At 55.7% G+C, this 11,524-nt stretch overlaps 2 protein-coding genes across 2 annotated transcripts; both read right to left on the minus strand.

Annotated features, from left to right (window-relative positions):
• Nucleotides 1-600: 600 nt before the first annotated feature.
• Nucleotides 601-2,186, minus strand: MYF5 (myogenic factor 5). Its single transcript, XM_071424309.1, has 3 exons — nt 1,680-2,186; nt 1,137-1,212; nt 601-999 (listed from the first exon to the last, which is right to left on the minus strand). Exons 1-3 carry the CDS (start codon nt 2,184-2,186, stop codon nt 806-808), a joined length of 777 nt encoding a protein of 258 aa, XP_071280410.1. The 3' UTR covers nt 601-805.
• Nucleotides 2,187-8,154: 5,968 nt separating this feature from the next.
• On the minus strand, nt 8,155-9,962 carry MYF6 (myogenic factor 6). The gene is made up of 3 exons (XM_071424310.1): nt 9,447-9,962; nt 9,127-9,217; nt 8,155-8,977 (listed from the first exon to the last, which is right to left on the minus strand). Exons 1-3 carry the CDS (start codon nt 9,960-9,962, stop codon nt 8,859-8,861), a joined length of 726 nt encoding a protein of 241 aa, XP_071280411.1. The 3' UTR covers nt 8,155-8,858.
• Nucleotides 9,963-11,524: the final 1,562 nt, after the last annotated feature.

Below are 11,524 nucleotides of genomic sequence, written 5' to 3' on the forward strand. Positions count from 1 at the left end.
CTCTGCCAGAACAACAAGTAAAATTCCCCAGCACAGCATCAGAGCTAGATCATACAGTGGTTTTAGGAGCAGAGTCACCACACAATGTTAGGGTCAAATTCTGGAATACACAGTCCAGTCCATCTTCATACCCAGTGAACGAAACTTGAGCTTTGCAGAGGTGGATGGGAAGGGAAGGCAGGAAGGAGAGGACAGAAAAATATGACTGTGAAATAGTAATTTTACTTTGCAGAAAATAGAGGAAACTCTGCCCATAACAGGATATAGTGTGAGAATTGAAACGTCCACGTTTTTGTTGCTCCATGAGTGATCTCAGAATAGTACGCACTGGTGGAAGGAGAGACAAGCTCCCAGGGCCCAGCCCGGCAGGACACTCTCCCGGCTGGAGACTGCCGTGATGGGGGCGGGAAGAGGGGGTGTCCGGCAGGCAGGAGCCCGAGCTTGGCTGGGGGCTCAGCATGGATGCTGGCGGGCGCCCCGCAGCCGAGTCTCGCTGCCCTCCCCCATGCCAGGGAATGCACTTAAAGAACCAGCCGGCCAGACAGCTCTCTCACAGCACGTTTTATTTGCAGCGGGGATTCCAGGGCAGCGCGTGTGTCCCGAGCCCCGGGGCCCGCCCGCCCTGCCGGGGTGCGGGAAATCCCTGGCCGGGGGTGGGCGCGGCGCTTTGCCTGCAGCCCCAGAGGGAAGCGGCGGCCCAAGGGGCTTCGGGGCCGCCCCTCTCGCCCGAGAAGCGTTTGCAGGAGGCGGCCGGGCAAGGGAAGCGGCCCCGGCGGCAGGCGCGGGGTGCCGGCCCTCGGGCCCCTCATAGCGCCTGGTAGGTCCGTCGGGGCAGCGGCGTCCCGGGCGTCTCCGGCCCCGAGTCGATGCTGGAGCTGGGCGAGAGGGAGTCGGCGTCGCGGAGGGACAGCCCTGGTTCCTCCGCCGGGGAGAGACGGTCCACGATGCTGGAGAGGCAGTCCAGGCTGGACAGGGCGCTGCTCTGATCGGCGGCGTACCCTGGGCCGAGGGGATGGCCGGGGGAGGGCAGCGCGTTACCGCGGGGCGCCGCGCTGCCTCCCCACAGCGCCTCGGGCAGCGCTGGGGGCCCGGGCCCCGCCTCTACCCCCAGGCCGCGCCGCTCGAGTCGCGCTTACCGTGAGCCATCTCGGCGCAGTAGACGGCGTCGAAGGTGCTGCCTCTCGTCGACCAAACGGGGCTGCCACAGTCGGCCTGCAAGACAGCGAGGGGCGAGTGCCGGCCCTGCCGCCCCCGCCCAGGGGCCAGCGGGACGCTCCCCGAGACGGGAAAGGGCCATAAAGGCCGGCGGGGAGGGAGCGAAGCATCCGCCCCCAGCCAGGCTGCTGGCCCTGGCAGCGCCTTCCCCATCTCCCCCAGCCTTATCCCTCTAGGGCCGCGCTAAGGGACAGCAGAGGGGACCCCGGGGGCCGGGGCCCTGCAGGGTGCCCTCGGGCAGCGCTACCTCCCCCCATGCATCCCCGGAGAGCCCCGCTGCGTGCTCAGCGGAAAACCTGGGAAGGGACCTGTTCCAGGGCAAACCGCCCGCCTTTTCCTGATGTCCGGGTGCGTTCGGCCCGTCCCACACCCATGGGACTGATCCCACGGCGCTTGGCCGAGGGTGACCTACCCGCGGGCCATCCTGGGGTCCCCACAGCCCTATGGCTCTGCCTCTGTCTTACCATCCCATCGGAGCAGCTGGAAGTGGGGCTGGTCGGTTCGGAGCAACTCTGTCCCGGCAGGTGATAGTAGTTTTCTACCTGTTCCCTCAAGAGCTCCTGGAGGCTCTCGATGTATCTGATGGCGTTTCGCAGGATCTCTACTTTGGGGAGTCTTTGGTTGGGGTTGGCAGTGGTGCATCTCTTCAGGGTCTCAAAAGCCTGGTTCACTTTCTTCAGCCTCCTCCTCTCCCTCATGGTGGCTGCCTTCCTTCGGTCCATTGTGGTGGATTTTCTTTTGCAGGCTTTGCAAGCCCACATGAGGCAGTGACCAGCTTGGTGGTGGCCAGTGGGAGCTCGGACATGCTCCTCTTCCTCAGAGCAGGCGGGCTCGGGAGGCTCGTGGGCGCTGAAAGGAGGCAGATCCCTGGGCTCAAAATCCTCGGGGAACTCGCCCTCCGGGGAGGAGAGGCAGGAGCTGTCATAGAAGAGCTCGGACGGGGAGAACTTGCAGCTGTCCATCACCTCCATCCCTGCTGCGGAGGCGTCAGTACGGGACCGGCTCTCGGCGAGGCGCTCCGCAGCGCGCTGGGGCAATTTCCTCCGTAATTAGGGACCCGAGACCAAGTGTCCTTCGGCTGATGCGGGGGGCCCTTATATATACATGGAAACGGAGGCTGGTCCGCAGAGGCCAGTCTTTATTAGCATATCCCACCACAGCCCCTGCCGGGAGCTGTCTGGGCAAGCCCCCTCCAGTCCCCAGGAGACAATTTGCTCCGCACCGCTCCTTTGGAGCGCCGAGAGATGGGCACTTTTCTAATGAACGACCTCCCAAGAACTGATTGCGACATCTCCGAATTTCCAACCAAGTCTGTGAATTTGCAGTTTGGTATGGAAAGAGAAAGAGGGGCAGTGGACGCGCACGAACCACTTGTCAGTGGCTCTTACAGAGCCCTTCCTTCGTCTCGGTGTGCACATCTCCCGTTTCCCATCACACGTTTCCTCGGGAGGGACACCTATACTGTCTACTTGCACATCTTTATTTCCCACATCCCGTGATCCAGGTCTAACCTGAAAAATTATAACCTTCTTCTTAGACCTCGTTTATTTATCTCGAGGAGCGCTTTGTCCAGCAATTAAAGTTGTGCCACCAACCGCTCAAATTTGCAGATTGGGGGACAGCAATGCACAACTACTTGTGGCCAGGAGAGACGAGGAGAAGGGAAACCAGATTTTAGTGCTGCCGGATCGGATCACAAGGGAAGGTACTCACAAAAGAAAAGTGTATGTGTTTGCTCCGAGACAAATCCCCTTCCCATTCTTTCTCCTTCTCTTGTGACCTGGAGCTGCTAGGGACACAACAATCAAGCAGCGCCTTGGGCTTGCTAATTTTCTGCTTTCAGGCAAACTTGTACCGTTACAGATGCGTCCCAGCTGCCAGTGCAACAAACCCCTCCTGGAAGTGTAAAATTTCTAACCCCGCAATCCCTAAGTAACTTTACACAAGGGGACAAAAGCCTTGCGGAGCCCCAGCCGCAGCAGTAGCCGAGCGGAGCGGTGCAAGGGTCATTAGAGTGGTAATGAAGCCATTTAACAGGCATTTGCTAACGCGCAGGAATCCTTTGGTTTCATCCAGGTGGCTTTTGTAGCTGAGGAAAATATTATGAGAAGGCAAAGGAAACCTTCCCTACCTGGGAATAAAATTATGTGACCTAGGCTAACTCAGACGGAGAGCAAATGACCCAGCAGCGGTTCAAACGCTACGGAGGCGGTTTTTGTGCCCAGGAAAAAGGCGCCTTCAGTTAGCCTCTCTTCAGGAAGGGGTGATGCGGTGGCACGGCGAGCCGCCTGTCTTCGGGAAACGCTGATCAAGTGAGCAAGGCCGGTAGGGAAGCATCTCCTGAGAGAGATGCCCTGTGGCAGCGCACACCGCCGGGAAGCTCTCCGATCCGCACGGGCAAGGCGGGGAAAGGCAAGCAGCTCGGCCTGTGCTGGGGCTGGAGGGAATCCGTCCTTGTTTCCCCGCTACCACCATCCCCGAACCCCCAAAGGCAGACTTCCACTCTTAGGCTAAATTTTTTCCTAAAAAGCAATCATGCACACACCCTTCTTCCTATGAAAGGCTGCAAAATTATCTAAAAGCTTGGGAAGGCTACATCTGCACTGCTTTGGTTTATTTGGGGCCATAAACACGGGTGCCCCTTTGAAATGAATACTGTATGAAAAGCAGGGAGTTGATAAAGGAGTAAAGTTACAGAATGGGAAAGCTCAGAATTTCAGGCTTCTGCCACTCTGAGGTGCAGGTTGCTGTTTTGTTGGCCCACATTTGAAACAGGACAGTTCCCTACTGTTTTCCTAAGACAGCACCAGTCAGGAGGGGTTCTGCTCAGCAGTAACTTGAACTCTTCACTGGGATGTGGCGTGCACACACACAGACATACACAAACACACACACACAATTTCATTTACCGCGTTTGCACTGGCTAAAATAGACCTGTTTACATATTTATGCTTCGTGCACAAATAAACTTGATCTTTAAAGTGCCGGTTGCAGTTCCGATAACCTTTCTGGGTTGGTGCATGCTTGGGTTCTCTCCAAGCATGCGCTGTAGATCTCCCGGTGCACAACACCAAGCCCCTCAATCCCACTCTCCTGGCATGCACAGCTTTAGCTCCAGATTTGACTCTTAACTCAGAGGAGCTGGGGCTGTTAAGAAACGTGCTTTTCCCCAAAAGTATTTGAAGAGCTGGAAAAAAAATCATTCATTTTTCCTTGAATATTTTTGGGAAATGGAAGAAACCATGGAAGGGCCTGTCACTCAGGAAGAAAAAAAATCAGTAATTAGTATCCCTTAAGGAGCCCCCGGCTCCTCTGGTAAAGTGATCTCAAAACAAATTTGCAAAAATGCAGTAGGCGAGTGGAACTAAAGAAAGGGGGGAGAAAACACGCACTGCAAGGCCGGCTAATGAGGCTGCTGGCGAAGGGCGGGGTGGGGGAAGGGGGAGGATGGTGCTGCATTTCAGGAGGCTCAAGTCTGGAAAGCGGGAGCAGCCTTAGCATCAGACACTGTCTGCTCCTATGGACTGGTAGAGAGAAAGTGGTGAACGTGTCAGGATCCCTTTAAATGGTGTTCCTCACCCCAGCCGTCCCCACTCCTCAGGAATCGCCGTGCCGCACCAATTCCTGGAGGGATTCCATCCAATGTGGGCACCTTCTGCAGAGCGTGCCATCTTTTCCCAAGTCCCACACCTTTCTATTTAAGAGAAGAAAATCCTACCGAAACCATAAGTCACGGGACTGAGGGGGTGAGAGGTGTTTGCGGTCCCCCCGAGCACCCCCCCAGCCCTGGCATTCCGAGCGCCTTTGCGCTGTGCCCAGCGGGCCCGTGCAGGGCGGCGAGAGCCCGTAACTTCATGGTGCCGAGCCGGCCGCGGGCGCTGGCAGTGGCAGCGAGCGGGCAGGGGCATCTCCTCCGCGATGCCCCGACCACAAAATCGTTTCCCAGTCGGGCTGGCGGGGCCGGGCGCTTCCAGCCGTGTGAGAAACGTTTGGTTCCCCCCAGCGCTGGGAACCGTGCGCACCTAAGTAAACACATTAGTACCTGCCAGAGGGAGCTGTATAGAGGACAGCTGAAGAAGGCATTGGCCTCTGATGGCTCCCCGGGACTCCCAGGAGAGATCAAAGGGACACGAGGGGGTTTTAGCAGCCTTGAGACTGGGAAAAGTTGCTAGTTCCTGCTATCGGAGGGGCGTCCCAGCGAGCACATGGTTCAATTATTCAGCCTCCTCCCTCCCTGCCCCCTACACCCATCCCTAGCTCATTCTCCACAGAAAGACGGAAACTGCGGAAAAGTCGTGCGGGGTCCACAAAGCAGCAGTGGTCCACGCAGGAATTTTCCCGTGAAAATAGTTGTTGTGTCGCCTCTTGACCGCCTTGACTCCGAGTTCAGAGAAGGAACTAAGCCTGCTGCTGGCTGTCCGCTTCCCTCCCTGGATTGCGGGCGGTTTCACCGAGGAAAATAAAGATGCACAATATAAAAGCCAAAACCAACCGACCAAAAAAAACCCTAACGAAACAAAAAAACCCAAAAAACCCAAAAAACACACAAAAACCCCCAAAACAACAAAAAAACCCAACAAAAATACAAAACCAAAAACCTCAAAACAAGGCTTTAAACCCTCGGTCGCGTCACTTCAGAGGAAAGCAGTGTCGACACGGCAGCCCTGCAGACAGGCACCCCATTCTCCCCTTCCCCCGCCTTCCTCCCATCGTTCCCGGCCCCGCAGGCACCTCGGGCCGGGCACCCCACACCGCGGGCCGGCGGAGCCCCGCATCCCGCCGCTCCTGAGGGAGCGAGCAGGTGTTTGCTTCCCAGGGGAGCGGAGCAGGTAGAGGTGAGGGAGGCTGTGTTGAACATGGGATTTCCAGCCCGCAGAGGGGAGGAGGGAGCGGCAGGGGCACTTGCATTTGCGTAAAAACTTCGATGACTTTGTGCGTGGTCCCTCCGGAAAAAGATTTCATTAAATCACAAACCTCTTGTCTGTACCCAGTTATTGCCCTTTGATTTTGTGATTCCAGGGCCCTGTTTGCTTTGGCTGGGGACTTAAGTAAAGATTATCGTTATTAATATCTAACACAAACATTTTAATTGCAAACACACTGACGACCTTCACTGGGAAGCCCGGCATGTCAGCTGCAGCCGCGGGGGTCACGGAGAGTCTCTTCGGGAGGTATTTTCTTTATTTAACGAAAAAACTCTCCTTTAGGCAAACTTACTCCAAACAATCGCTCAAGTTACCCTGCTGCTGGAGGAGCCGCTGCCGTGGGGGTCCTGCCGGGCGGACGGGCGGCTTGTTGGGGTGATTGCCCGGCTGCGGGTAAACCTGGCAGTCACTGCCCCGGTGTGGGCGCGACACTGTGCCTTGAGGAGCGGCTCAGCACAGCTCCTGCCCTGATGCGGGCAGCGGGTCCGCGGGGCTCGGATTGCCGTGTGAACTGTGTGTAGCCCTTCCCGCGGACTCGGCGGCGTTGAAACAAATTAGGAGGGAAGTCGACGAGCTGCTAGCCCGATCTGAAATACTGTCTTACTGGGCAAGTGCCTTCGCCATAGAAGCGAGCTGCAGCGTCTCCTCCCCCATGCCAGGTCGCAGAGGTGGCACGCAGGGCCCTGCGCTCCCCGACGCGCCGCTTTCTGAAGAGCCCGAGGGTTCCCCGAGGCAACGGGGTTTAATTTGAAAGGAGGAAAAAACATAGGGAAAGTGTTGCATCACTGTGCCCACCACACTGTCCTGTCCCGCCGCAATTAGTCCTTGCTAAGGAGTATCTCGTTAGAGAGCAACTGGGGGTAGTACATGACGGGTTTAGAGACCCGGCTGGCCACGGCGGCGCAGAGAGGGGGGTAGGAAGGTACGGCCGGTTGGAGTGCCAGCTCTCGGGCAGGCTCTACCCAGAGCTTCCACTTCAGACCGATGTACCCGTGCCCCAGATGGCCAGGAAGGGGGAGATCTTCCCGAAACGCGACTGTGACCTTTCAAAAAACAGAAACAAAGAATAAATCAAGGGCTAAAGTTGGCGAGGAGACCGCACGCGGGTAAAGTTGAAGTGTCCTCCTGTTTACTTGCGCAGGCTGTCCGGCGAGCCCTGTGTGTGTGCCAGGGGCAGAATGCGCTGATCCCTGGTGGTCGCCCCTTCCCGGGGGTACAACCTTTTACAAACCGTAACGCTCTGACTGTGAGCAGCTCCGTTTCACCATCCTCAGAGAGGCTGTGTTTTTTTACATCACTGAGTGAAAGGCTTCATATGCTGTTACCCCCCCACCCCCAAACCCTTTCGGTCGCTTAACTCTTTCCTCCCTGAAGGACCCCATTCCCTTCTCCCTCAGGCTCAAGGAAGTCAAGGGGAGTTACCTTTCCTGGGAAGAAACTACAGCTCCCTCCAGCCCCAGAGGGAGCGGGCTCCTGTCACAGCCAGTTGCTGCCCCATTAGTGCAGCAGGCCCGTCAATTTTGCCGCAGAGAAGCCCTGCGTTCAAGTCCTCGGTGCCGAGAGGAGAAGGTGAGACACACTGAGCCTCTCCCAGCTCCAAGACCGGGGCAGGAGGTCGGGGGGGAGTGAGTGGGGAGGACGACGGGCGGGGGTATCTTCTTTCATGCCCCTTTTCTAACCTCACCTTCCACGTGCAGGGCAAGGCCAGCGAAGCATCTTTGCCTGGCAAGGTACTCGAGCGGCACTGCTGGGCATTTTAGGGGAGCAATATCGCTTTCCAGGGGGACGTGCATTCCGCGAGCACGGCGGGGAACGGGGCCGCGGAGCGCTGCGGGCGGCCGGAGAGGCGGCGGGTCCTGTTCCTGTCCGTGCACCCACCCGTGCCCGCCCGGCTTCCCCGGGAGCCCACGGAGACACGGGTGATTCACACCGCGCTGCGGCCCTAAAGGGGAAACTTTGGAGGAGTAAACGAAAGAAAAATCTGTCCCGTGTCCTGCCTCCAGTCACACGGGTCGTGCTTCTGCTACACAGGTCTGACTCTTCAGGCCTTCATTCACTGAAGTCAGTAGCAGGTTTGAACTCCGGGATCGGATTTTTTTTTTAAGATTAAGATTAAGATTATTATTAAGATTAAAATTTAAGATTTTTTTTTAATATTTAAATTAAGAGGACGGGAAGAAAACACTGTAACACAAAGAGCTTTATTTTACAATCCAAGAAATCCATCTGTTCTTATATACAATATCACATTCCACCATTTAAATATATATGTCATGTTTACAAAAGAAAAGACAGTACTGAAATTATTTACAAGAACGAAATGAGGCGGGGACTTTTTAAATATGACTCACACGCAATGCAACCAAGAGCTTCACTCAGACAGGAATGAACTTCCCGGTGAGTCTCAGACAAAGCGGATCACCGGTACACAGGTAAGTATCTTAAAATTAAAAATAAAATAAAAAAAAAGGAGGGTGGTTTATGCAACACAATTTAAAGAAAACAAAACTCGGGTTAAAAAAAAAAGGCAAGAGAGAAGTCTGTCTGTCTCGAGTCAGTGGTGGGGAGCCATTTTCTTTGGGGTAGGTGTACCTTGATTCGATTTTAAAAAGGGCCCTGCTTGGGCTTTCCACTGTGTGAATTTGCTTCGTTACTTAGTTTAGGAGGAGAGAGGGTGGAGGCTCCATCTCCTTTAAATATACTACCACAAAACCCGGTTTATTTCTCCACCGCTTCCTCCGCGCTGGGCAGTTTGGGATCGTCGGAAGAAATACTGTCCACTATTGAGGAGAGGCAGCGAAGGCTGCTGGAGGCCGACGACTCGACAGCGGAGACCCCTGCTCAAGGAGAGAAAAGGCATTAAAGAGCAGACCGCTCCTCCCGCCGGGGGCTGCCGGAGAGCCCGGGCACAGGAGGGAGCGTGGGAGCGGGACCGCTGGGATCGCGGCCGTCGGGGCTCGGGAATCGGGCCCGGGGGGCGAGTTACCTTCTTTGGGGCTGACTCCTAGGGCTCGGGAATGGTCAGAAACGCTTTGCCAGTCGGAGCTGCAGGTGTTCAGGAAGTCCGAACTGGGGATCTGCGGCACACAGGCGGGAGCGGGGAGACACGGGGAGAGGAGAGGAGAGGACGGGTGTTAGTGGGGCTGCCGCGGCTCCCCGGGCCACGGGGCTGGCAGGTTCCCCGAGGAGCGCCCGCCAGCCCTCCCGGCCCGCAGCGGCCCTGCCGAGGAGGAGGAGGAGGAGGAGGGAGGGGACGGGCGCGGCGGCGCTGCCGTGGCGGCGGAGGGGCCAAGCGGCAGTGCTTACATTTCCCTGCTTGGGGCTGAAGCTGAAGGGGTCTCCCCCGATCTCCTGCATTTTCTCCTGCTGATCCAGCCTGTGCAAGAGGTCCTGCAGCCTCTCGATGTAGCTGATGGCGCTCCTCAGTATCTCCACCTTGGGCAGCCTCTGGTTGGGGTTGGCCACAGTCCGCCTTTTCAGAGCCTCGAAGGCTTCGTTGATCTTCTTCAGCCTTCTCCTCTCCCGCAGGGTGGCTGCCTTCCGTCTGTCCGTGGGGGCCGACTTTCTCTTGCAAGTTTTACAAGCCCAGATCAAACACTGGCCGGGGAAGTGAGGGGGTTGTAGTCCCGGGGGTGCCAGCACATGCTCCTCTCCGCTACTGTCACTGCCGGCCTCCGGCTGCATTTGGTCCTGACATGGAGACAAGGTGCCATCGCTGCCTGGGTACAGCGGGGATCCCTCAGCCATCTCCAGCTGCTGCAGGGCTCCATTCTCCCCATCCAAGTAGAAGAAATAGGAGCCAGTTTCAAAAAGGTCCATCATGCTGTCCCTGGGCCTCTCTGCCTGCTTGAGTTGGGTGGCAATCTCAAAAACACCCCGAGGAACAACCCAGATGGAATTTAATTAGTGCAGTGACATAAGTCCCCCCTGCTTTATATAGGAGCTGCTGAAACCCTATCCAACTTTTAGCTGTCGCGGTGTATCACCCTCCAAAACTGATTCCAGTCAGTCTCCTGGGCGCTGTCCTGAGAACATCTCCTATTTAGATGGGGGAGGGGGGACACGAGAGGTGGGAGACAAATTAGAAAAAAAATTAAAACAAACAAAGGAAAACCAAAACAAAACAATCCCAAAAACAAGCGGAAAAAAAGTACAACCCGACTTTGCACCCTGCCCCGAAGTGCCGTAGTGCCGTGAGCTCGGGAGCAGCGTCTCGGGGCGGCCCCGGCCCCGCTGCCGAGCCCCCGGGGGCCCGGCTGGAGGACAAAGGCGCAGGGAGCCCTTCCCCAGCCCACCCCTCACACCCCCGGAGCACGTTCCCTGCCCGGGGCTGAGTACAGATGTATAAGGAGAGATTTCAAAGGCAACCATCACTTTCCCAATAGACGGGTTAATATTTTCACTAGAAGCCCCTGCTATTTCCACCCCCCGCCACCTTCCCCTTGCGTGCCATTCCTGTGACCCAAGGCACCCGGGCCAGCCCAAGGTTAGGAGCCAAGCTCGCTGCTCCCCTGCACACACGGGGAAGGCTGCCAAGGCAGAGCTGTGCTGCAATGATGAGGCACTCACAGATAGTGCCCCTCGGCTTAGCCTGTCAGTGTGAACTTTCCCACGTTGCCCATGAGGTGACAGGAGTGATTCCAGGTGACTGGGTTACAGTGTGATGGGGCTGGCTGCACAGCCCTTGTCCTTGACGCTGCTTAGGGCAAGCAAAGCCCGGGCATATGGTGTAATTGAAGTTTAATCCCTTGGGGCTGGCAGGGTATAGAGAGCTTCCCAGACACAGAGACGGAAATGGAGCTTGTGACCGCTCTCTGTTAGCTTATACTGTAATGTCACATCATATCTGGAGCTGTCACACATAAAGAAAGAGAATTGGGAAAATGGCCTCTGCCTCTTTTCCTGCAGTGTTTGCCTCTTTTCCTGCCTTGTGTCCTTTAAATACCATGTAATGTCTTTATGTTTATGTAAATAGACATAGATGCATATGCATATGTGCCTGTATCTATATGCCCACACACATGCACATGTACATTTATGTGCATAAGTAAGTATATTCCTGTGTGTTTGTGTATATACATGTGCGTAAGCTTTTCATAGAAACAATAGTACATGAAGATGAAGCACCTGCAATGGTCTGATAACTCTCAAATGTAGCTCCAAGCTTCAGCTTTCTGAAGGCAAGTGTGGTGGTATTGTTTATTTCTCTAAAGCTACAATGAAATTAATCATTGACTCGACTGTTTCTCCAAAACTGCAAACCAATTTTTTGGAGTACAAAAATCTTTAACACTAAGAGTAGTTGTGGTTTTGTTTTCACCACATCAGTGTTGTTGGAGTGGATCTCATTTCTTCTTTAATGAGGCAGAACAATATCCAGTTTT

Source organism: Agelaius tricolor, unplaced genomic scaffold, assembly GCF_023055355.1.
Source record: "Agelaius tricolor isolate 1412-34295 unplaced genomic scaffold, bAgeTri1.0.p SCAF_3, whole genome shotgun sequence".
NCBI lineage: Eukaryota > Metazoa > Chordata > Aves > Passeriformes > Icteridae > Agelaius > Agelaius tricolor.

What these genes read in the sequence shown, in the direction of transcription:
- MYF5 (XM_071424309.1), bottom strand. Translation starts at nt 2,186, where the DNA reads ATGGAGGTGATGGACAGCTGCAAGTTCTCCCCGTCCGAGCTCTTCTAT. An exon ending in CCAGCTGCTCCGATGGGATG is followed by an intron (nt 1,213 to 1,679) that starts GTAAGACAGAGG and finishes GCTGTCTTGCAG; the next exon opens with GCCGACTGTGGCAGCCCCGT. An exon ending in CTGCGCCGAGATGGCTCACG is followed by an intron (nt 1,000 to 1,136) that starts GTAAGCGCGACT and finishes CCCTCGGCCCAG; the next exon opens with GGTACGCCGCCGATCAGAGC.
- MYF6 (XM_071424310.1), bottom strand. Translation starts at nt 9,962, where the DNA reads ATGATGGACCTTTTTGAAACTGGCTCCTATTTCTTCTACTTGGATGGG. An exon ending in TCAGCCCCAAGCAGGGAAAT is followed by an intron (nt 9,218 to 9,446) that starts GTAAGCACTGCC and finishes TGTGTGCCGCAG; the next exon opens with ATCCCCAGTTCGGACTTCCT. An exon ending in AGGAGTCAGCCCCAAAGAAG is followed by an intron (nt 8,978 to 9,126) that starts GTAACTCGCCCC and finishes CTCCTTGAGCAG; the next exon opens with GGGTCTCCGCTGTCGAGTCG.